At 37.4% G+C, this 26,135-nt stretch overlaps 1 protein-coding gene across 1 annotated transcript in view; it reads right to left on the reverse strand.

The window, feature by feature from the left end:
* FAM83B (family with sequence similarity 83 member B) overlaps positions 1-26,135 on the reverse strand; it is a 55,790-nt gene that overhangs the window by 16,715 nt on the left and 12,940 nt on the right. The window contains exon 3 of the mRNA XM_065835236.2: positions 1,941-2,105. Within this exon, the coding sequence (XP_065691308.2) occupies positions 1,941-2,105 (165 nt within the window). The remainder of the gene's footprint in view (positions 1-1,940; positions 2,106-26,135) is intronic.

Below are 26,135 nucleotides of genomic sequence, written 5' to 3' on the forward strand. Positions count from 1 at the left end.
AGTCAGAAAAGCTCATATGAAGAACTTCTGCCATACTCCTGGCAAGACTGAACCAAATCACGCCAGAGAATAACAACACCAATGCTGCTGTTGCTACATCTTAAAGGAAATAAATAGAAGCATCCATCTCTGTCCTCTTCATGCTTTCGCTGAACAGAAAGGGAAGACTGAAAGCCAAGAGCACAACAAGTTGAAGATTTTTTTTTTTTGTGAACCTTGAGATGATGGGAAAAACAGAAAGGGAGAAAACTTCTCCAACGTGCTGACTGTTCTTTCATAGTCACCTGCAGTTTCATCCTCATGAAAGGCACAGAAGAATGACTGTGGGAGTAGTAAGCTTCTATTCTCAGAGCAACAGTCACTGGGAGTAGCACTTGGATGAGAAGGCCATTAATTTGAAGAGCTTTATTACAAGCTAAACTGGAAACCCAGCACACAACAGGATTACTGTTTAGCTCTCTGTAATATGTATCTTTTCATTTTCTTTCAAGCACAGTAGCCTGTAGGTCTATAAAGCCATATTTAAAAAGACAACTTTGAATTTGCCCAAAAGAAGTCAAGCTTTTGAAACAGCTGTAGATACAAATTGCACAGAATTAATTTGAAAATGCATACTATGGCATTTTCTGAGATATTACTTGAAATGCATGCTCCTATTTTATTTTGAGAGGATAAAATTCATTCCATAAAAAGACATACACCATTTTTGGCAACCCCTATGGCAAAGTTAACTCAAGTAATCAGCAAATGATGGTATCTCAAGTTCCAGAGTATGGAAATATTGCCTGACTTCATGAAGACCATCACGACCATTGTACAGAACCACAACATGTTTTTGATATTCTCTTTCCAAAAGTTCCCACAGCTCTATGTATTAGGCCACCAGAGGGCAATCCCACACACTCACACAAAAGAAACAAGCATGGAAAATGGGGTGGGAATACTTTTAAGGACCTAAGTCAACACATCAGAGCAAAAATTGGTATAAAACACAGGTTTGCTACAAAATTCTACCCAAAATCCCTCTTTATCCTTACAAATACAACACATCTCTATCTGATTTTTGGACTGGGTTCTTAAAATGGATGCTGCTAAGAAGAGTTTTCACATTTTTGCCTGATGTGAACATGGCCTAACTAGTTATAGAAACAGGGAACTGCAAATGGAACGATACCAAAGTTCAGCCAAGGAAGTGCTCAGCACTTCGTAAATAAACTCTGACAACGTCCCTGGAACTTCTTCAGTGCTATCTATGGTACAGTAAATCTAGAAGTATTTATGAAGCATTTACTTCATGTCAGTGCAGCTCATGGTTTGTATTCTAATCTCCGGTAAATATTATGGCAGTACAGGACATTTTGTGAAAAATGTAAATGTTAGTCTTGTTATCTTTCTTAGAGGATAAAAATACATATTTCATGCGTAAAAGTAATAGTCTGTAAGACATGATTCAGACAGACATGAAAATATGAATTTTCAGGAAAACACCAATAAAATAGAATCTTGGGCTTTTAAAGTATTTTAATACATAATAACTTTAAAGAAAAATAGCATAAAATGAAGTATGCAATTTATTAATTTACATAAACTTTATGACTTTATTTGAAGGCTACATTAAGGGAAAGCAAAAAGAATCCTAGTTTTTCAAACATGCATTATTCCTAAATACATAATAATGGAAATTATTTTATAAGTAATATATGAAAAACTATGTAATTCTATCAAATATTCTTGTTCTGACAGATGAAAAAGATAAAAATCTTTCAAGAGAGAAAAAACATTTGTAGAGAAAGTTCTGCTGAGAGCAGACCTATTTATACCTGATGGTTAATTTGAAAAAGCAGTATTTGATAATCACTTTTTGAATAATAGTCCCTTCTCAGTAGCTTGAGGAGAAATGAGCAGTGAATGTTCATGCATGGGAACACAGAAAGCCTTACCCTGAGCCTCTGAACTTGACAGCCTTGTTTCTCCGTCATTTTCAGAAAGTGACTGAAGTTTGATTCATCAAGCAGGAGATACACTGCAATCCCTCTAGTAGATGCCTCTACAATTTCTCTAAAAATATCCACATCTGTAAACATATCCATAACAATGGCAATGACCTGAATAAAACAGAAAATACACAAATTATTGCACTGTATAAACATATATATAAAACTCTTCACTAGAGCTTGCACTGGGCAGCTAACAGACTAAAATTTTTTACACATCAAAAAGTGCTAATATTTTCCATGTGGTACCACTTAACCTGGAAGACTTTCCAAGATCACTGGTCACAAGTACCAAAGTCCGACAAAAAGTTGTGTCCTGGGTGTGTATGGTGATTGGCTGTACTAGGCAAAGGAAATCCACTGGAAGAGAAGGGAAGGGCAAACCAATATGAATACAGTAGAAAAAATAAAACCACCATAATATAACCACAGTGTGCATTAAAAAAAAAACAAAACAAACAAAAAAAAAACCCAGATAACATTTTTGTACAAGAAGCTTGTTCATCTTCCATCTTCTCTAAAGCTAATGGTTCAAGAGTTTGAGGGAGTCAATAAGCAGACACTGAAGAGCTGGAGGAGTTGAGGACTTCAAGATCCATCCTGATGCAGCAGTCTCACTGGGATTAAATAGCCTCAGCTGGTGAGAGCTTGGTTCAAGAGGATTAGAATGCTGAACACCAGCTACTGATGTCCTTCAACCTATGCGGATAAAGTAAGTATTTCTGATTGGGAAAAGCAATGTCCTGCTAATGGTATTTTTGGGATGATATGCTCAATATCATTAGCAATTTGGGAAGAACTAGTATTGAAGTGTTAGAGGAAATAACAGAGGGAGAACAGATACATGTTTAACTTTTGAAGACAATATTCTTATCCACTAGAGTCTTCATGAAAGTTCCAGTGAGATGTCTCAGGTGCAAGATCAAAACAGATACCAGAGCAGGCTCGATAGCGAGCATGCTTTACCATTTTCACTAATCTTTAAACGATTCGTGCCTCAGCTTTAATAGTGTAATTGTTCAGTTATAATCACTCATCTGATTGTCGAATTGAAACATTTACCTCACTCTCAAAAATTAGTAAATGCTGTTGCACACACACAGGTAGAAGTCTCCAGTCAGTCATCTGAATCACCTTTTTGAATTCTATCTGCTTAGATCTAAAAGACTCACTTATGCCAAACATGTATTTAAACCAGTAGAAATATTAATGAGACCTGAACTACAAAAAATAGAAGTAAAATAACCATGTCATTAGGAAAGGTAAAAAGATAGCTCCTGAAGCAGTAAAAATGAATGGACTTCGCCTTACCATAACATGTCACCTGGCAATAAAAAGACTCTTTACAAATCCACCAGTCAGAGGGGAACTGAATAGTATAAAATAATTCAGTTCTTTCAAAAGTCCTTGGTAATATGCCCATGCACTACCTCATTCATTTCATTGACTTTCTGAAAATAAAATCTAGAAGTGATTTTTAACAGTACAAATTTTATCTCTTTATCTAAACTTTAAATTAAAGACTGAAAGCCACTAAAGTTTCTATTGACTCTATGGACCTCATCACTTTCAGACCACACCTTCTGCTTGGTCTTGTTTCTGAGATACACAAGGTTTACTGAACATGGCAACCCTACTTATTCATCTGTCTAGTTTCACTTATGTCTGAGCAGAAATCTGCCAGCACAGATCCAGTGTGTTAGGTACAAAGACCAAAGTCTCTTCTCAAATAGTTCTGTTTCATTACCTGTGTCCCCCTCCCTCCAAACACTCTAATTTCTCCTTAACCTTTCCTTTTTCTCAGATCTTTTAGAAATAGATACTCATTATATTCAAGGATGTATTTAAATGTAAGAGAGAAATCCTGGATGGATTGATTAGCATACACTGACATGAATACATGAAATATTCAACATCACCAGTACAGCCTTCAAAAATCATTCTAACATTTTCCTATGGCACATACCTAAGATGTTGATCTATTTGCAGCATCTGCAGTTGCAAAGACTAATATATTGGAAACATACAGAAAATAAAGAACAAGAATAAGTAATAAAAACTAAAACCCAAAACTGACTATCTTTATGAAGGGTGGAGAAGCGGAGAAATAAACACATGAGCAAGCAGGCCAGTAAGCTGGTAGCACAGGAGGGATGCATGTACACTGCTATGCAGATATATCATAACTTGGGAATAAACAGGGAAACCCTCTTTGTCTTCACTAGTAGGACTGTTCTTAAACTGTTTAGCTCATTAATTTTGCAGTTAATTCTGCAAAGCATCAGAGTAGTCTTGCAAGAAAAAGTAGCCTTGAAATAGGGATTATATTTTTAAACCTAAAGCTTGTATTAGCTGAAAAATCCTCACCAGATTTAAGTGCACATATACAAAGCCACAGTCGTGATCTAACAACCAGCTGGACATCCACTTTTGCATTCCCTGGAAGCCAAAGATTACTCTAGTTGTATGCCCTCATTAGCCTGCACATTCACTCTTAGCAGCACTCAATTAATTTAGTCAACACAAACATCATTAGGCTCAATTGCTGGAAGAAGAAGAGTGCCAAATGTGAACAATGCATATGATACACATTGATAAGTAAAAGGTCATTTACAGTGATAAGGTCATTTCTGTATACTGATTTCTGTAAATCAGACTAGTTGTTTGATCATAAACTACAGCTTTTGATGTGGAAAGAGTAAATTCCATATATGCCATAGAATATTCTGCCTTCTAAATGTACTGAACTTTATTTTTTTTTTGGGGGGGGTGGGGGAGTGGATCATTACTCCATAAATTTGTCTGCTTTGCAGCAGAAGGTAGTATTGAGCTTGGGGAAGGAAAAAGCCCATGCAGTATTCAGGGTCCCAAGTTTTCATTAATTAAGGAGACCAAGATTAGGCAGTTACTTCAGAAGAGGTATTCTATAGTGTCTATCTATCTCTAATTAAAGCTGTAATAACAGCTGCAGGATTAGTGACTTCTTGCATCACTTTGGAAGGAAAGAGTTCAGTACTGTGTTTTTAAATTTGTTTTTGCAATTGCAGAGCTAATTTCCACCCTAACACTTGTAAGAGGTAGCTACATTAACAGTGGAATCCAGTAAGGCAGAAGAAACTGAGTTCAAACTGCACAAAATAGGTCAGAAAATTGCCTGTTTCTTGTGGGCACGACAATGCTATCCTGTGTCAAGAAAATCCTCCAAAGCAGAACTCTCCAGTGTCATAGAGTAGACTTTGACATAAACAAACTGCCATTTTCTTTCAAAAGCATGTGTTTTCCATAATGTAGAAGTCTTGTCAAAATCAAGCACCAATGCTTTTATAGGAAATACCAAGGCCATTCAACCATGCAGGATGGGTGCAGTAGTTTTCTGCTGAAAGCACCAGAATTCTGGGATAAATTTCCAGTCCTTGAGGAACTGACTAACACTGCGATCAAAAATGACCCCCAGACAAGAATAATTAGGCATTTTACACTTTCAGGGAGGAGAAAATAGTTGGCAGAGATAATGCTGATATTATGCATAGAAAGAGTGGTGCATTTTTGAAATTTGTCATTTGATATTGGAATACATTCTTAAATAAATGTGGTTATATGTAATTTTAATGTGCTTTTCTAGCTTTATGGGTTTTTGCTACTGACTTATTATTTGTTGTTTATTTTATATTTATTGTAGACTATGGAAATGACATTGGCCAAAAGCAAATGCAAGTGATTTTGTTATTCAAGTTCAAAATGGGTCGTAAAGCAGCAGACAACTCGCAACATCAGCAATGCATTTGGCCCAGGAACTGCTAACGAATGTACAGTGCAGTGGTGGTTCAAAAAGTTTTTCAAAGGAGACAAGAGCCTTGAAGATGAGGAGCGTAGTGGCCGGCCATCAGAAGTTGACAATGACCAATTGAGAGCAATCATGGAAGCTGATCCTCTTACAGCTACATGAGAAGTTGACGAAGAACTCAACATTGACCACTCTATGGTACTTTCGCATTGGAAGCCAATTGAAAAGATGAAAAAGCTCGATAAGTGAGTGCCTCATGAGCTGACCCAAAATAAAAAAGTCACCATTTTGAAGTGTCATTGGATTGTGACATGAGACAAAAAGTGGATTTTATACAACAGCCGAGGATAACCAGCTCAGTGGTTAGACTGAGAAGAACCTCCAAAGCGCTTCTCAAAGCCAAATTTGCACCAAAAAAAGGTCATGGTCACTGTTTGGTGGTCATTTGCTGGTCTGATCCACTAAAGCCTTCTGAATCCTAGTGAAACCATCACATCTGAGAAGTCTGCTCAGCAAATCAATGAGATGCACCAAAAACTGCAATGCCTGCACCCGGTATTGATCAACAGAAAGGGCCCAATTCTTCTCCAGGGCAACACCCGACTGCATGTTGAACAAATTGGGCTATGAAGTTTTGGCTCATCTGCCACATTCACATGACCTCTCACCAACCAACTACCACTTCTTTAAGCATCTTGACAACTTTTTGCTGGGAAAATACTTCCATAATCTGCAGGATGCAGAAAATGCTTTCCAAGAGTTCGTCAAATCCCAAAGCATGGATTTTTATGCTACAGGAACAAACAAATGTATTTCTCATTGACAAAAATGTGTTGATTTTAACAGTTCCTATTTTGATTAATAGAGATGTGTTTGAGCCTTGTTATAATAATAATTTAAAATCCGTGGTCCAAAGCCACAGTTACTTTTGCACCAACCTAATAGGAGAGTACATATAAGTGATCAAGTAAAAGTGAAGACAGTACAGAAAACAATTACTATACTAGTCTTCTTCCCTCAAAATTAAATTTAAATAATTTGAGATTGTTACTACTAATCTTCTAATCTTACATGCCAATTCTTTTTTTAAAGTGGTGAATGCTTTTAAACGTTAAAATTTGGTTTCAGTGTAATCCTTACTGAAGAAGAAAATCTGCTGAAGGCAATGAGCACAAAATTACTCATAATAAAGCTGATAGTTTTATCAATTTAAATGAAGGCACTAGTAGAGCCATATTCTTTTATTCTTACTACTACCTTGACTCTAAGACTATGGTTTGCAATAGAAAAGTAAAGCTTCACACATTACTTTAACATTTTAGAAACATTTAAGGATAGGCAGAAAAGTATAGTTCTGTTGAGTAGCACTATTTTTATGCAAATGTTTTAAACCACATATTTTCCCAGTAAGCTGATGTATTTTATTTAATTTGCACAATATCAGGTAAAGTAACATTTTAGAACTCATTATCTCTACACTATCAGATCATTTTAATACAAAGTCCTTTTCATTCTTTAAAAGTTTTTAATGAACTCCAAGTTCAGGAAATGACTCACTCCTGCATAAAATACCAGTGACAAGATTCATTAAAGACAGACACATATTTTGAAGGTTAAAATGAACAACTATAGCTGAAATTTCCTGCAAAATCATGCAGATTCTTGGAAAACAGGAGTTTAAGTACCCAGTAATATGATAGTGCACTGGATGTTATGAGACTGTAAAAAAAGGCTGATATTCAATTCTGTTTATCGATCATGTTATAGGGCCAGGCATTGTTCAAGGAGTCACTAGTTTGAGCCCATTCTCATGCATTATATTTGCTTAAATGGTTCTCACCTTCAGAAACTAACTTTGTTCACAGGCTTACATGGAAAGAAATTGCCAGTCCCAACAGCACAAATACATCTGTTACTATACACCTGAGCATGTCCAGGAGAGGACCACCAAGATGTTCAGGGCTGGAGCACTTGCCGTGTGAAAAGTACATGAAGGAGCTGGGTTTGTTCAGTCCGGAGCAAAGGTGGCTTCAGGGAATTTTACAGCAGTCACCAGTGCATTAGAGGGAAGTTCTCAAGGAGATGAAGCCAGGTTCTTCACAGTGGTGGCAGGCCAAGAGACAATGGTCAAACTGAAACAAGAGTAGTTCTGACTGGATATAGGGAAGAACTCTCATTCCCACAAGGACAGCCCAGCAGTAGAGCAGGTTGCCCAGAGAGGTTGTGCAGTCACAATCCTTGGAGGTTTTCAAGACCCAACTGGATGAAGTCCTGAGCAACCTGGTCAGATCCTATCTCTAGCCCTGCTTTAAACAGGAGGTTGGACTGGACACCTGAGGTCCCTTACAATTGACCAAGTCTGTAGTTCAATGATTCAGAGATCCCCACTCCCATCAGTGTCAAAATTCAAGCATATTTTGCCATGTTTTGTAGTAATTATAAACTTTGCTGTGAGGCTTAAATAAAACAGACAGGGACTATAAATAAATAATACTGAGAAGTAAAGGATTTCCTCTGGTTTACTTCTCTCATTTTGGGAATAAAAACCAATGGATTAATCTTCATGGGTCAATTTTAGGACATAAAAATCAACCCTTTTAATGGGTGTATACTGAAATTAAGGCATAGATGTAATTAAAGGCCTTCACTGCTAGGGCTCTGTAAGTCTATATTGTGAACTACTGACAGTTTCATTATCCCAGTATCTTCACTCCTTTCACAAGCACTAATTATAATCCTTTAAAGGATATCTTGCAGAGTGTGTCATTTAACACCTCCTTTGCTATAAACATTCAAGAAAAGGAATCCTCTAATGCAATTGCTTCCTTAGGTCAGGCTTTACTAAATAACCTAGTAGGGAATAATGCTACAGACCTACCCTACATTGCAAGAGTATTGATTTCTTGTAACCTAGTTGGGGTTTTGGGCACACTATGAAAAAATCCGTATTGCTGTACAGTGCTCTTGAACACCAGCACCCTTCTTCATCTCAAGACTGAAGAACCACATTTCAGACAGAATTGTTAACTCTATTTTCATTGACCTTTTCCCTGATATTCCAGTCAAATTCCTTTTCACAGATGTCTGTTTTGGAGAGAATCTCCTTGTGGCACAGGCTTGGTGCTATCTGAATCTGGCTTTTCTCAGAGAGTTGGCAGGTCGTGACGCTTGCAACACCGCAGAAGGAAGGCACGGTATTGCATGCCTTGCTGTTTGCAACAGGTAGCAAATTCACCAGGGGGGTTTCAGGAATCATAAGAGAGACAAATTTTGTGATCCATACAGATAGCCTTCCCACTGGTAAGCTATATAACATGACCCACACATTATTGTAGGGTTTTTTAATTATTTTATGCTGTTGTTTATGATTGAGGGTCTGGATTCAGCTTATGATTGCAGCAATTTGTATTAGCGGCATCCTAATAATTCAGCTGATATCTACACTTTACAGCACTGTTGCTAACACCAGGGTGCTCTTAAGATGATCGTTCATTAGTTTTGTATTAATTTTCAAAATTAAACACAGCCTTGAAATGCTTTGCACAACACTTCCTTCCATTGCAAAACATAATTTGAAACCATTGTGAGTTGCACCTGAATATCTCAGGCAACCTTCGGGCTGATCGAATTGCTGAGCTCCCCCATAGCAAGTATAACACATCCAAAGTCGTGAGATTAAGTGCCAAGGAGAGGTATAATGGGGGAGTCCTCCTCTATAAACAGTCCAGATACAATGATACAAATAGTAATCAAACATCTGAGTATGATCCATTCTTGTACAAGTACTGTAGCAATGTAGTGGAACAAATACTCAGATGATTTACACTTATGCAACCTCCATGAAGTTAATGCCACTACTTACAGTAAATTATCACCAAAATTGGCTTCCTGACATCATATTTAACTTATTTAACTTGGCTCTGCATTCAGAGAGCAATAGACCATAACCACACAGTGTACTTCGAGATGTTCTTCCATTATTGCATTCTTTAAAAGCAATTTAATTAACTGCAGGGTGAAGTCTGGCACTTTACCATAACAGGCAACAACACTACCTCAGAGGAAGCTGTCCTAACCCTCGGTATCCTCTTTTCCTCCTGCTGCTTGAAAAGCATGTTTCTGACATCAATTCTGAAAACACACAAAATGTACAACTCAGAACAGAATATGTCTCCTGTTCTTATCACCAAGCCTCAGTTCATCATGTCACATACTACCTAAACAAAGTAAGTATTTTAAGGTGAGAACTAAGTTTAAATGGAATAAAAATTAACTGCAACATGTACATCGTCCGTCTTCAAAAACCACAACCGTTTCTCTCTGTAACAGGATGTTAGATATGCTCAACATCAATGAAAATTCATAAAGAAGAGTCACTATCCAGAAAACAAAAGGGAAACTACTCTTGTAGAAATCTCCTGCAAAACAATATGGAAAACCAATGCAAAATATTCTCAGAAGATTATGAATGCAAACAATCACATAAATCACTATTTAAATAGTTTAACTGTGTAGCCCACACGGTGAAGACTTATCTCTTCTGCCCAAAACATGTAAAAAAGATGTGTGGTCAGGGAACTTTCTAGCTATCAATAAGGGGGAAAAATTTTCTGATTCTGGCAGCAAAAAATGATATGGCAGTGAAAACAGCAGCTCTGAAGAAGGGTGGGATTTAACTTTGAAATAAATACGCTGGGAAAATTCATCTTTTACAATGTATCATCTTCTACTTACTACCTGACAATTTTGCCTTTTGCCCAGTTTGGCAACTTTTGTGCAGCTTACCGTGTCTCTTAAAAAGTGGATCAGAAGCTCAGGATTAGCTCTTTCACAAATGAAGCTAAAACCAACCCAAAAGTTCTCTGAAGTGCAGATAAGATTGTTTTCTCTGAAAAGTGAATGTACAGTAGCCTTCTGCATTATCTTTCAGAAAGCTGTTGCAGACTGAGCTAGCACGTCACACGTTCTGCCTTAAAATTACACCCTCAGTGTTACCGCTCCAAATTTATGCAACTGGAAATTTTACAGGTGAGTATCTTGCAAAACATATGGGAGTGAGCTACATTAATTCTATAAATGTGATCTGTATCTATGGGTTTGGTAGTTGTTATTCTGGCTGAAGGATTAGTAAGAACTCAGTTTGAGCAGACCGAATTAGAGGAGATACCACCTTGCTGTGGCCGGCTGTAGAGGCAATAATTCCTCTGAAGCTTTGCTTCCGCACATGCAGAATTGAGTTTCAGCAAGTCACAGAGATGAAAGGAGGGAAGGGGATATTCTGGGGATTCTGCATGGGGACTTTCCAATAAGCATTTAGAAACACAATCCTTGGAAGAAAGGAAAGAGCAAAAATACTCTGCAAAGAAACAGCTGTTGCTCAGTGACTGGCATATCTCAAACAAGAAAAGATTTACCTAAATCTGCAAAGAATCGTCATGAATGATTAACACAACAAGCATTGATGATGCTCACTTTTAACACCTTCCTTTCTGTTTGCAATGCTCCCACCAATAACTAAACCACTTTTGTCTTAAACAAGCAAGCTGTGTCCTGTCAGTGCGAACAGAAAGGAGCAGAGGTCCTACAGAGAAGCACATGAGGCAGCAGAGAAAATCCTTGGCATGACAGAGGGAACATGTTTGGGAGCTTGCTCTGCCCTTTCTTCTCTTGCCATTAATGTCATTGCTTTATTCTCAGTGCCATGTGTGCTGCAGCTGGTTGGGTGGCAGGATTTTAATATTTGTATTTATCTCTTCAGAATTCAGTTGCTATTTTGGGAAGCTGCCAAGCTTTTCCTGAGGAAAGCAAACAAAAAAGAAATGCCAGTTTTTTTTGTCAGCTTACAACTCAGCTATACCAGAATGGAAATTCATGACAAAAATAAAAGGTACTTCTCTAGCCTCTGGCTTTCTCTATGATGAATTTCAAAGGCTCGCTGCTTCAGAAATTATTTTTTATTTAAAAGATTACTAGCAGCTTGAATATGTGGGTTCTCACCAGATCTCTTAATATTTAAGGAATGTTCAGGCTACTTGAATTAATATTGTAATGTTGTACTTTTTATTTTAAATTTGTTTGTAAGTAGAAGTACTTGTTTATTCATGTGTGCATTACTTATGATTGCTCCAAAACAAACAATGTGCAACCATGTGATAAGCTTCAATTATTTTCTTTAAAAGTGCCAATAGCAATTAGAACTAAGCTCTTCATAAATTTTGCTTTTTTATTTGCGGTGCAGGACTGAAAATGTCATAGGACAGCCTCAGAGACCAGCTACAGTTTGAAGACTTCTGCCAAAGAATTGCAGTACTAGTAAGAGCAGCAGACGCTCCTAGACACTTCTACCTGGCAAAGGAAGTATGAGTTGACTACCGTGTGGTTAAGAACTTTTCCAAAACCTGAAAGAATGGCTGTCTTGCCTTGCCATACATAACTAGGAACATGGGAAAAAGCCATCATAACCTCTGGGGTGCAGGGGGGCGGGAAAATGCAAAGAGGCATAAACATTTCTTAAATGTACTAAAATTGTCCACTCAAATTGCTCCTGCTTACAAATATTCTTCATGCCAAGGTAAACTAGACAGGATGCCAACACTTCTGAGGGCTTTTTCTGAGATTCCCTTCAAAAAATATTAAAATAATTTGCTGCTTATCAAAGAGTCAAAGTAAATGTCCGAGATTTCAGCTAATCTGGGTAACAATTCTTGAAAAGATGTCGGGTTTTTTGCCACCTTTAAGAGTATATTTTGGTGAGGTTTCTCAGACTGGGAATGGATAAATTTCGAGTCAGTCTGCTTTCTCATTGCTCCACTCAGTTTCCTCAAGAATCCTGTATAAACACATTGTCAACACTGAAACTCACTTCCTGAGAATTTACATATATTAAGCCACTAGACAATGTATAGAAAACCACAACATTAGTGAACATTTACAGGCTGTGGAGTTTAAACTATAAAACGGAGCAACATTTATTTAAACGAGACAACTTCGTTGGTATTTGTTAATTAGACATTTGGAAACAATGAAAGATTCTCTTAGTCAAAGGCATATTTAGAAGAATAAGAGATGATTCAGACCCACTTTTCTAGAGTGGGAAGAATAATTTTGCTTTTGAGTTTGATTATACAGGAGCTGTGCACTGTTTGTCATCTTTGAGACCTGAATAGTAAACACATGTTTCTGAAACGAAATTAAATGAGAAGAGTCAAATATATATAATACTAATAGTTTACAAATAAATGATATATTTAAAATATCCTGCACTGAGTTCAATGTTTCTCCTAGTATATATATATTTCAGACAAAAAAAATCCAATAAAACATAACGGTATTGTTCAGTTGTATAATACTGCTTGAAATCCCTTGTCGTCACTTACAGGAATGAGTATGTACTACCAAGTACATTGCACATGTAAGAAAAGAATCAAAAAAGAAAGGCAGGGACATAAGACAGAGGAGACCCTGGAAATAATGGAGGTACATGAAAATCAGTGTTTCAAAACCTCCCCTACTTCATGGTACAGCAAAGGCAATACTAAAATGGAGAGGGCAGTCATCAACAGAGGCTCCCGTTACTTTTTCGAAATAAGTGGGATAATCTTGTATTTGCAATAGTCCATTGCAACAGAGTAGTATTTTTTACAAGTCTGCCATTAGCAGACCTGGATAGTTTACACCTAAGACAGTGACAGAATTCCCTGCTCTGCTGGTGGTCATTTTAAATTAAACTTTTGAGTATCAGGGAAATCACGTTTATGTCTAATATTGAAAAAACAGCTTGATGACCAAGCTGGTTGCTCAGCCTGCCTTCTGAAAGGAAAACCAACACAAAAATAACTGAATAAAGGCTAATTATATATTTAGGGAAGGGCAAGTGGTAAAAAAAATATATATTTTCAAATATTGCTTACTTCACGCTTTTTCAAGATTACAGCTTTTATATTGAAGTTCCTACACGTGATTAAGAGTCATTAATAGACACATGAGGTGCAGACACTTAAGGACTGATTAATGGCCAGCTTTTTACATCAGTTGTCCTGTGAAAACATTTTAATTGCATATGAGTATTTCTAGTTGCTTGTAGGACTCCATCATATTAAAGATTTTCATATTATTGTCACAAAAGTGCATGCAAAATCACTATAATTTACTGATCCTTGTCCCTTCCCTCCTTTCTTCCCTTTCTCTTCCCCTCTCCCTCTTTTCCTTCTGCTCCTTCACTCTCTTAATTCTTTCATTCTCCCTTTCTCTGCCTCCCGTCCTCCTTCACAAACTTCAAACTCAGTTAAATTTGAGATTGGAAAAAAAACCCCTGATTTTGGATACTGAATGTGGGCTTAAAATGGGTTCTTACGCATTTTATGCAAACTTCAAAAAAGTCACTTTTATTACATATTTATGACTGCATTGTTGTTATGATAGTCAAAATAAAGTGTTTGGTTCTTGCTACAAATGCTATATACTTCACTGCCACTGATTTCAAACCTTTTAGATGTACCTAATTCTGTTTAAGGAGCTCAATTCAATATGGTCATACTCTAATATGGTCAGAGTAAACGAGAAAAATACAGAATCCAGGTTGTTTAAAATTACTGGTCACAGGTCAGAGATGGGTCAGTATTAAGGAAAACCAACAATCCTCCTGTATAAATAGAAGAGGATGAACAATGAGAAGTTTCCTCAGTGCTTATCAGTGACAAATTCTCTGTTCACATCATATGTATCTTTAAATTTTTTCCAGTTCAGCTACATGGCAAAATGCATTCATAAGTAAAAATACCATGCCTGGAAAAATACCTATATTTATGTTGCTAAAAAAAGCAGCAGAAATTATGTCAGATCACTATTCTGCAATATGTATTACAGACATCATGTTTGCCTGCATATGTCTGTATGGTGTATAATTACATCTGGACACCAAGTAAACAACCCAACCAGATGACTGTAATTATTTATTTTTTTAAACAAGGTGCCACTTGAGCAGGAACCTTCACTGATACTCAGAAGCGGCGAGTTACACCACCTGCTTATAGAGCAGCTACAGCTAATGGTGCAACATGTTGCTAATGACTGCATGCTGGCAGGCTGCATTTCAATTTCACCTATTTTAAAGACAGGTTGTGAAACTAATTAATTAATTATTGTCTGCAAATTATGTTGAGATCCTCAGGTGAAATCCATTACCTTGGCATGCTAGATTATTTATTACAGATTAGGTGAAAAAGAAAAAAATAATTGCCAACTAGTCTGAAAGCAGCAGAATGTCCTAAAGATAAGAAAAGATTAATCTAGTTAACATGTAATTATGTGCAGCTTTTCAGGAAGAAAACAAATTCAAATTTTTATGCACATTACCATGTGGACCAAGATGGCTGAAAGAATAGAAAAGCAATTAAAAAACCCTTGCTCAAATCTCCTGTGAAGCAAACTGAAATGAAGCAGATAAGTAACTCTACAATTCTTGTAGACCCCAGTGGAGTGGATAGTGAATTGGAACTAAATAAGGTAGTAAACAATATTTAATTCCTGGATCAAGTACAACATTAAAAAAAAAAACAACCAAAAAAAAAAAAAAAAACCAAAAAGCAAAACAAAACAAAAACCACCACCAAAAACAAAAACAAAGCCCAAAACAAACAAACCAAAAGAGAGGAATTAAAAGTTAAATTATTACTAGTTGAAAGAGGTACAATTTCAGTAATTACACTATGCTTTAAGATATTGTATTTAAAAAAAAAAAAAAATTTAAAACTTTCTAAAAGCTGACAGTTCTTATTCAAAGGTGAATCTTACCTATATTGTAAGACATTTGAGAGAGTAGCAGGTCAATGGATATTGAAGGAAATTAATAGAAGCAAGTATAAAAAATGAAAACAAACATTTATTTCTTTCCGCCAAGTTTTTTGCTAAACTGATGTTTTAGTCTCTATGTGAGCTGAATTTTTAATAACCAGCTTTGTCAGACAGCAACAAGCCATACAGTTTAATAATGATCTTGGTGACGCTTTATTTTTTTGTACATGCAGTTAGCATCAGCTTTCACTGATCTCCATACAGCTCCTCAACAAGGCCACAAGAGAAGTATTAATTCATCATCTGCAATTAGATAATGCAATTATGCAAAATCACAGAAAGATTATTTGGTCTTTGTGATAAAGTCGGATCAGCTAATCATAATAATTGCTATCTAGTAGCCTTTCCATTTAAATGTCAAAATTTATTATTAATGTTTAAAAGTTTGTTCAGTATATTGATAATATTTTCTTGAATGAGAGCCCTAGGCCACCTCCAGGATGCCTCTGGGGAGGAGCAGACACAAGGCCGGGCTGCAGGACAGGGTACTGCAAGCCAGACTCCATTGCCTCAGCCACAGACAAGTACGGCCATCCCATGCTCATGCTGCTCCGCTCTTGCTTCTCATCTTCACAAGGATAATGCAAAGCACTCATTCATGAATGAATAAAATGAACAGCTATTCAAATAAATGAGTTATCAGCATGCAAGTAACCGAACTCTCTATACTCAACTGAGCTAGTGACCAACATGGTAAGTTAATAGGGTTTTATTAATGGTTTGAAGGGAAACATGTTATCACAAGTCTTCCATTGTACAACCTCATGTATGTGAGATCATTAATTACCCTTTCTACAAAATATTCCTCCTGACGTGCATCACATGGCAGTTCACACACACACAACCCATCTGGGTAATGATAATCAGAGATGTAATCATGAAACCTGCTGCACACCTGCAAGAAATGCAAAGACCCCACTAGGGCAAGGGAGTCTCTTCCAGAACATCACAGCAGGCACCCTGATTTAAGAAAGGAGGAAGAAAAGTGGCCTATAAATAACGGGGTCAGACTTTTTAACAGGACCTGTTACGACAGGACAAGGGGTAATGGCTTTAAACTAAAAGACAGGAGATTCAGGCTTGACATGAGGAAGAAATTTTTTTACAATAAGGGTGGTAAAACTCTGGCACAAGTTGCCCAGAGAGGTGGTAGATGACCCATCCCTGGAGACATTCAAAGCCAGGCCGGATGGGGCTCTGAACAACCTGATCTGGTTGAAGATGTCCCTACTTATTGCAGGGGGGTTAGAATAACTTGACTTTTGAAGGTCCCTTCCAACCCAAACTATTCTATGATTCTACGATGAGAAGAAAATGAGCCTCACAGGCACCCACTGCAGCTCTTCAGTAGCTTTCTTTGAGAGGTTCTGTGTTTGTGCCAGTGAGGCCCTTGCAGCTACAAAACATTCCCATGCTGAATAAATGTATACCTCAGGGGTATATACTCTAACAAATGTGAGGAGACGAAAATTCACTAGTTTTGCTATTAAAAAGAGAACCTGTCTAATCGTAAGGAACAAAAGGCAGGAACACCACTGACCAAACCACCCACGGGCTTATATTAAGCCACACTCTGTTGGAAAATTTGCTCTTGAAAAATGTGCCAAGCATGCTAATAGCTTAATATAGTGTATGACTTGAGTTCCTTGAAATAAGGATGGAGATGAGAACTTGCAATACCTCTGTGGAGTAGAAGTGAAAATTTTATTCCAAGAACACTTTGGAAAACAACTGTCTTTAGATGCAAACTAGCACCTTTCAAATAAGCCTTTGCTCTTATGAAGTACCTCTCTAATCTCAGGAAAGATCTCCCCCTGGGTAACCTGCCCAGTCCAAATTCCTGCCAGTAAAGCTCTCTGTACCAGACTGTGCATGTGTGCTCAACTAGAAACCATGTCTGCTGTAACGCAGTGGGTACACGTGCATGTAGAGCATTGCACGCATTTATATGCGTATTGACTGAAAAAGAAGTATTTACCTCCTTCCTTTAGTTAAAAAAAATTCAAACCATTGACAAAAGTGTGGAAAAAACAGCATTTGTTTCAGATGTAATAACAGGATGGCGTTCAGCCTTTTTTCTTGCTCACTTAAAAATGTGTCCAGCTTTTGCTGTTCTTCAGAGTCTCTCTTTGTCATTTTGAACCTGTTCACAGATGTCGGTGCAGTTCGCACTCACTAGAGAGACGAGGTGCAGCATTCAGGAAGGAATTTTTCGGGGAGTTTATAACTTTTGGTCAACTGTGACCAGTAGTTGCTAATTAAAAGACACTCCAGTCTCTTATCAGTCATATAAAATATAAGATACATTATCTTAATTGACATGGGAACAATTTCTGCAATGAAACAAGAGTCAGGTATGCAACAGATAAGACTTTCATGACATCTACGTGGGTGACAGAACATTCACTGAAATGCAACCTAAACTAGAAAGTGTACTTCGAATGAACAAGAAAAAAGATATTCTCTTGTTTCTCACAGCCGCACAGAGGAATACTGTGAGAAAAGGTAACAGCAGAACATGGGCAGATATTGGAGAAGCAAACAACTCTTTGCCTTGTATTTGCATATGACTGAAATATTTCTGCTTGAACACTCACTTGTCCCATCAACAAGAACAAACATACACATAAAAAAGTTTTAAACCCTTAGAATCACCCAAGAAAGTGGACTCCAGCTTAAGCTCTTGCAGCTGTGTTCACTACCCCTAATACATGAGGACTCCAAACTACGTATGTCTTCACACATCCCTCTGAGCTAATATTCGTATTTATAGAGGAGGAGCCTGTGTCCTAAGAGGAATTTGTATACAAGTCTTCCAAGTCCTAAAACCAATGCTTTTAATCACAAGACTTATAACCAGCAAAAATAAAAGGATACAAAGAATAACATGTTGTTCTTTTAAAGGATGTAAAAGGTCTTTGAATTTATACAAATGCATGGAACTAGAAAAGCATGTGAATCACTCCAAAAATAGAGCATTTCATCTAGTTTAAAACTTACTGAAGCCTTCCACTTCTCTGTCATAAAAGACTTGGAAAAATAACCAGAAACAAATAAAAAAAAGGCAGCTTTTTGAATTCCTCTTTCATGACTTACAATAACACTTCAGTACATATGGAAAACTTCTAATATGAAAGCACAAACCATTTCATAAATGTGGGAATAACATTATTACATCTATTTTTATCTGGGAAACTGAAAATATATAGGGTGTGTGCATGTGCGTGTCACACCGCTCTCTTGTTCAGGGACATCTGAGTCAGCCCATCGCTAATTAGTTTTGTGACTGGAAACAGTCTAGTCAGGCTGATGTGATGCTTTGGGAAGGTGAAGACACCCTGCTGCTTGTCAGTCTCCTCACTGCACTTTACCCTGCCATGCGAACAAATCCTCAGAGGCTAATGCCCTGTATTTACAAAGATGCTGAGCATCCCAAAGTCCCTCTGAAAGCAATCCCTGCAGCTACTCAGCAGCGTGAGCTGAGCCTCACCCTCCAGTCCCACACTTTAAATTCTATGCACCTCTTTTGGCTGATTGTCATGTTGAGTGATGAGAGAGACAAGCAGGAAGTTCAGGCTGGCTTGGTCCGGTCATGGGCTTCTTCAAGTAAATTCCATCATTTAGAGAAAAGTGATCATACAAAAAAAATATGACCTTCTGAACAATTACGAATTAGTTACCCAGACGTGCTGACTGTAAGGCTGGCACCCAAGTGTTTTAAGGTCAGATTTATTCTTAGTATCAGCTCTTTGAAGATGCAACAGTGCCAGACTTGTGTTGTGCAGGGACTCAGATTTCATTATCATAAGCGTCCCTTCTGGCACCAAAATCTGTGAATCTCTTGGTTTTATAAACCTCAGCTGATTTTGCAGTCTGGAAATGGCTGCAAAGATGAAAAGAGAGGGCCCACAAATCTGATAACAAGCTATGAGTTTTTAAAGGATACAAATATTGATTATTGTTTGCCCAGTCATTTTCCAAATTAATTTCCAGTGAAATTAATTAGAAAACTCTATTTCAAATGGAAAGCAATGCCAGGGCCCATGGAGAGGACAGGCGAACACAGAACAAGCAGCAGCATGAAATCAAGAAGATGACTGATTTATAAAAAAAAAATCATATTCCTTAAAATATCAGAATTGCAGCTAGTCTTCGGGGAGGGGGAAAGATCACAGCTACATTAACAAGCTGAAAACTAAAGCCTTGTTGCTGGGATTTTGAGGGGAACGAACCTGTAGTGTGGGGAGTCTCACTGGATGCAGTGCTGAAGGTTCGTTCTCTTCAAAATCCCAGGTACAAAGCACCCAAGAGCATGCAAAAACTGCAAATGAAACACTGAGGAACATTTGGCAACTTGCAAACAAAAGAAACATTTAATTTGAGATTTTCTTGGTTTTGTGGTTCAGGGAAAATTTGAGAAAGGAAGGAAAAAGAGTGTACAGTTTATTAACATTAAAATCCCCCCCTGGACAACATGCAGACCTTCAGGAGCCAAGGACAACTTTGAAATAAATTAAAAATATCCTAAGTGAAATGCCATTCTCAGTTTTCCTAATGTGTTAATTTAGTTAAATATGTTAATAGTTAACATGAAAGAATGTTCACATACATATATTCATAGGTATTTTGCATTTCAGCCTATGTGGTGCAACATTTACTGTGGCAGCTTCTGACAGTAAACTTTTCAATGAAATTCCAGTGTGTGTGTGCATATTTATTCCTATAAATATAATGTAACCTGTTTACACAGATAATTTGAAAAGTATTTAATGTCACTTTTCCCCTTTTTTATAAATAAATAGATTTCCCCTATTGCCTTTATATAGTTTATAGTAACAAGACTAAACAAACCATGTCGCTTTATGTTTTACTATTTCAAGCTAAAATCCCATCTAGAGCCACAGAGAAGCAATTTAACATCAAAACTAGAACAGATCAATGCCTGTCACTTACATTGCAATTGTTATGCACTTTATCCACAGCTAATCAAAAAATTTATATACTATGATGGGAAAATATAATTCAGCGTATTTTTTAGTTTAACTCAGCACTATAGGATTTAGAGGAAATGGAAGAATTTAGTAAAAAAAAAAAAAAGAAATAAAGTCCAAGATCATTTTTAATTTATATGTTAAGATACATACCATATTTTTTAAAATTTTTCTCCCTAGGCAAATAACTCAAAGCCTGGTCAAAGTGATTTTTTTGCATGATTTCCAAACAGAAGAATATTTAGTGTAATTATCAGTAACATCTCCGCTGTTCACAGAATTATGTTAGGACAGCAATGATAGGTCAGCAATGCCTCCAACAGGCATCAAAACGTTTTTTCTGCACTTCTGTGCCTAAGCTTTGTGACACACATTCAGTCAAGACTGGTCAAAGAGTTCGACAAAATTTAGACCTCTTAAGGAAAAACTTAAACTGAGGTCCATTTGCTTTTGCATTCATTAAACTGTGAATCCCCATAGAAACTGTATGAAAACAAGCAGTTTTGAGTAAGTTCCATTTGGGTTTTTAAAACTAGAAACTCTCTGTGAACATCATGGTGAACTGAAATGTAGCCAACAATATTCTTGTTACTTCTGAGTATCTTTAAAATGAGACAGAGATATTTCTGTATTTGGAATGAAAATGCCACACTTTTGTTTCTAATTCGGTGTAGATTTTCACATTGTATAATGCTATATAACTGTGCTGCTAGAATGTTTCAGTCAATGTACTTTGCTGGAAATCCCCAAAAAATCTTCAAACATCCGGCTTTTTGTGTTCTTCTTAAACTAATCACATTCTATGGAAAGAAGTCTGTCAAAGATAATCTTTTACTTCTGATTTCAAATATACTACTCAGGCTGGTAACTTCAATGGCTGCACTGAAGTACTATTGCTACAAATTTCAGCTGTTAGATCTTTTCTGTTTTCTAAATAACTGTATTTTTGTTACGCATAGTCTATTACCTTAAAAACAGAGAGCTGGATGAGGCACTAGAGAGTAACAGATTACATTGAAATGCTTTCTTCTTTTACTTCTTATCTCAAGAGGGACTACTTTGTATAATTAAATGCAGTGAGTCACCTCCTGAGATCGTATAAGCAATGTCTCTCCACAGAATTTACCAGATGATGAAATTCTGATCCCTAGGATTTTTTGAAACACCACTAACAAAATTCAAAATAATTATGCCTATCTATGTACACACAATTTTGTATCAGCATAGTGTCATAATTGTCCATGAAACAATTTCTCAAGGTGTTTTGTTGGTGGTGGTTGGTTGTTTTTTTGTTTATATTTGTATGTGTGTGTGTTTGGTTGGCTGTTCGTTTGTTTTTATTTAAGAATATGCAGCACTTAAAAAACAAAGCCCATCAAATATTTTGGACAGCTCTACCATAATAACAAAATTCCAGACTTGCACTTCTTACCGTTTTTTTTTCATTTTTCTTGCTTGCATGTCAGCATGCATGAGAAAGCATGTGTGCTTTTAATACATATTTTGCAATCATTTCTAAAGCCTTAGAGTACAAATTGAGAAATTTCTCTATGGAGTTTTCCTGACAGTGTATTTGCGCTCAGTAAGCAGACGTAATGTGGCAGAAGATAATGAAGCCTCTATCCCCGATACAAACTCTCAAAGTTTGCTAGCAGAGAACTCCATCATTTTGGTTCAGGCCATTTATACAAAGTTAGAGGAAAAAAAAAAAGTTATTTGATAGACATTATAGATCGGCAAAAACTATTCTTGCTGCTTATGCATCAACATGATAAATTAGTTTTGCTCTTGAATTTCTTGTTAAGGGACCAGCCTGTCTTCTATAACATTCATATGTACGTCCATTCCTTTGGGTTAGACTTCTGTGGGACCTGAGCTTGTATGGGCATGCTGGGGTCAGTAAATGAAAACTGAGTGCTGGAATAGCATCCTGGGAAGGGAAACCTTTCCACCAGTTTCAGTGCCTTGCTTGAGTTTCAGATACTCAGTTCTTCAATGCAGTTTTTCTTTTGAATTAAAAAAATTACAGGAGTCTGCTTGGACACGTTATACTTTTCTTAGTTGCTCACAGTGGATGGAGATACATGCTCATTTTGTACTACAAGTTTACCATGGCAGGATTTAAGAGAAAGAGATTATTTAAATATTTTAAATCATATTTTTAATGATACATGGTCAGAACCCTAGGTGTCAATCCCGCAAACACATATGTATGTTAACTTAATGGAACCTCTTGTGTACAGGTAGTATAGTATTTATATCCTCTCAGGATTAGGGATCTAATTTTGTTTCAAGAAGCAAAAAAAGGTATCTTCTTTGAACAAGTAATATGTTTTCCTCTCTCTGCCCCTTACTAAATACCTATGAAATTTCTTTTCAAGTTTCATTAATGTATTGTTTGACAAAATTAGATGAAAATCAGTTGTGTATGCAAGTAATTTTTGTAATTAAATAGGCTATTGGAATTTCTGATACATTAATGCTCTACGTCTAACCTTCATCCTTGTTGCCAAGAGTTCAATTTATTGCAAAAAAAGAGGGCAAATCAGACATTTCTATTCAGAAAATATACCTCCTCCAACATTTAATCAGAAACCTGCCAATAAAATTGAGCTATTTGACTTGCAATTCAAAAGCATTGCTGTATTTCTAATATCATGACTATGGTTTACCTCTTCTTACTGGGAGAGATAAGGAAAAGATTCAAATCCCCCACTGCAAGCACTGGCTTCAGGTGTGCTGACTGGCACCCTCCAAAGCATTCATGTTTCTTTATGACCTATGAGGGAGCTCACATTCCCATATGACACCAGGCACTGCATCCAAGAAAGATGCCAAAGGTACCTAAAGCAGGAATTAAATACCTCTGGCTGAGGTGTACAGAATCACAGAATGTTAGGGATTGGAAGGGACCTCAAAAGATCATCCAGTCCAATCCCCCTGCCAGAGCAGGAACACCTAGATGAGGTTACATAGGAAGGCATCCAGGTGGGTTTTGAATGTCTCCAGAGAAGGAGACTCCACAACCTCCCTGGGCAGCCTGTTCCAGTGCTCCGTCACCCTCACTGTGAAGAAGTTTCTTCTCAAATTTCAGTGCCAATTTCCTGTGTTCCAGTTTGTATTTGTGCCCCTTGTCCTATCGTTGGTTGTCACCGAGAAGAGCCTGGTTCCATCCTCGTGACACTCACCCTTTATATATTTATACACATTGAGGTCACCCCTCAGTCTTCTCCAAGCTAAAGAGCCCCAGCTCCCTCAGCCTTTCCTCATAAGGGAGATGCTCCACTCTCTTAATCATCTTCGTAGCTCTGCGCTGGACTCTCTCAAGCAGTTTCCTGTCGTTCTTGAACTGAGGGGCCCAGAACTGGAAACAGCACATCTTTTCCTTCCTTTTTACTCCTCCAAAAAGCATGCAGAGCCCTGGCCTTGCAAGGCTCCGACGTTCACACAGAAGAGTTTCCTGGGGTCTCAAGAGCCCATTGCAAAGACACTGTTTAACTCCTCTGAGCTTCAAGTCAAAGCACTGAGACCTTTCTTGGGACAGAAATCCTGTAACAGGAAATTGTAATCCTGCATCACAGCACTTCAGATCTGGACTGCACTTCCATCATTAAATTCAACTTATGCATAAGAAATCAAATAATCTTGTTAATTAGATTTCTGGTGCAAGTGTCTTTCTGTCAGCAAGCCTAGAAATTGTGAATGAAATAGATAATGATATTATAGAAAAAATAACTATTACAGCTACTGTACAAGTAATCATTTCTGCATTACTTAATGCCTGTCAGTCATGTAATATCTCAGCCTAGTAAACACAGAGTGCTAAGACATGAAATAAGGAGAGAGCAAACAAATAAACAAACAGAAGAATCATTCATAATTCACAGTTTCATCTCTATGCTTAATTTTTTCACTTCAAAAGTATCTCCTTTCACCAAAATATTTTTGTTACATTGTAAAGCAGCTTTCTGTAGATTTGTAACAGTACATACTCCTGTAAGAGCTGGATCCGTTGATGGCTGATATTTTTAGGCCCATCCTCAGCAAAGACAGGTTACAGATCTCTATCAACCAGACACTGTGCAGCCACATATACCTGTCTATTATTTAAAAGAAACCCACACCCTTGACAGTGACTTTTCAGGCAATTATTACATACCTGCACTAATCTGCTATCAGGCAGTGCCAAGAAATTATCAGAACAGCAGATAGCTTCAGATAATATGGTGCTCTGTCATGCTGGATGGAGATCTGGCTGCTTTGACAAGCGGTATCCTGCTGGCATTTGAGGGAAATAAGATTTGCTGACTGACACTGTCACTTCTGTTCGCTGCCTCTGATGTCTCTGATCAGGAGCCACAGCTCACTAGCAGTGAATTCTGCACAGCTTAAAAAGGGCTGTCCCTTGGTGGGCATTTGTTGAGAAAGATCCAGAGAATCAGCAGGCACTTACTCTTCTTACGTGCTGGTTATTTCATCTCATCCTCATTTTTATTTCTGGCTTATTGAGCATCAAAAGCCTAGCAGGAAAACACTAACTACAATACCATCTGTGGGCTGATGCCACTCAGATTCACCTGAATTAGAATGTGTTGTCTGGTGCTTTACCTAGTGCTTAAACCATAATAAAGGGAGCTTACTGAGCTGAAGTGCAGCCTGCTTGGCAAAAAGTGCCTGCAGCTCCAGGAAACAGCATGAAAATGAGGCTGAGATGTTATATCTGCTGCTGTTTGAACTGAAGGCACACCCATTTGTCTACCTGAACGCACAATCCTGCGCTACTCTTTTAGCCTGACTGCAAGTGGATGAAGCAGATATCAAAGTTTTCTTTTCATCTCTATGAGATTCGGTGCATAACTTCTCGTATTATCCTATCACCCAGCTTCATCTTCTTCAACAGGGTTGCTGGCAGAAGTGAAAAGGCCTGAGGAGATCTGGTGCCGCAGTTAGCAAAAACCCCTGGATGAAAGACACAGCACAGAACTTTTCTGAAGGCAGCTTCATGCCCACACACCTTGCTGAGGAGAGCAGGGGTCAGCGTGGAACCTGGTGTTGAGGAATCTTGTTCTGGTTTCCTTGGGTCTTACAGCCAGGCAGTCAGTGCAAGCACTCCAGACCAAGAGACAGAACTGGTTAGGATAATCTGCTCTTAACTAAGGTATGAGAACACCCTGTGTATGTCATGAAGATACACCCTCTTTATCTGAAGATAAGAAAGGACTTCATGCTTTTACAAATATTTCTGAAAAGTAAGCACCATAAAGCTATAGTCACATACAAATGCAAACTTTTTCTGAGAAGTACTGATGTTCCTCAGAAATTAGTTTTCATAACTATAACACTAAACACACGACTATGATTTTTATCAACTAAAACCACAAAGATGAGAAAATAAAAACTTGTTATCTGGTCTCTACTTTCTCTGAGTACTGTTTGCTAACATAAATACTCTAAGGTTTTTGGTTCAGAATTGTATCTTTTTAAATCGTGATATATACTAACTTAATGCTTTGT

This window comes from Patagioenas fasciata, chromosome 3, assembly GCF_037038585.1.
Source record: "Patagioenas fasciata isolate bPatFas1 chromosome 3, bPatFas1.hap1, whole genome shotgun sequence".
Classification (NCBI taxonomy): domain Eukaryota; kingdom Metazoa; phylum Chordata; class Aves; order Columbiformes; family Columbidae; genus Patagioenas; species Patagioenas fasciata.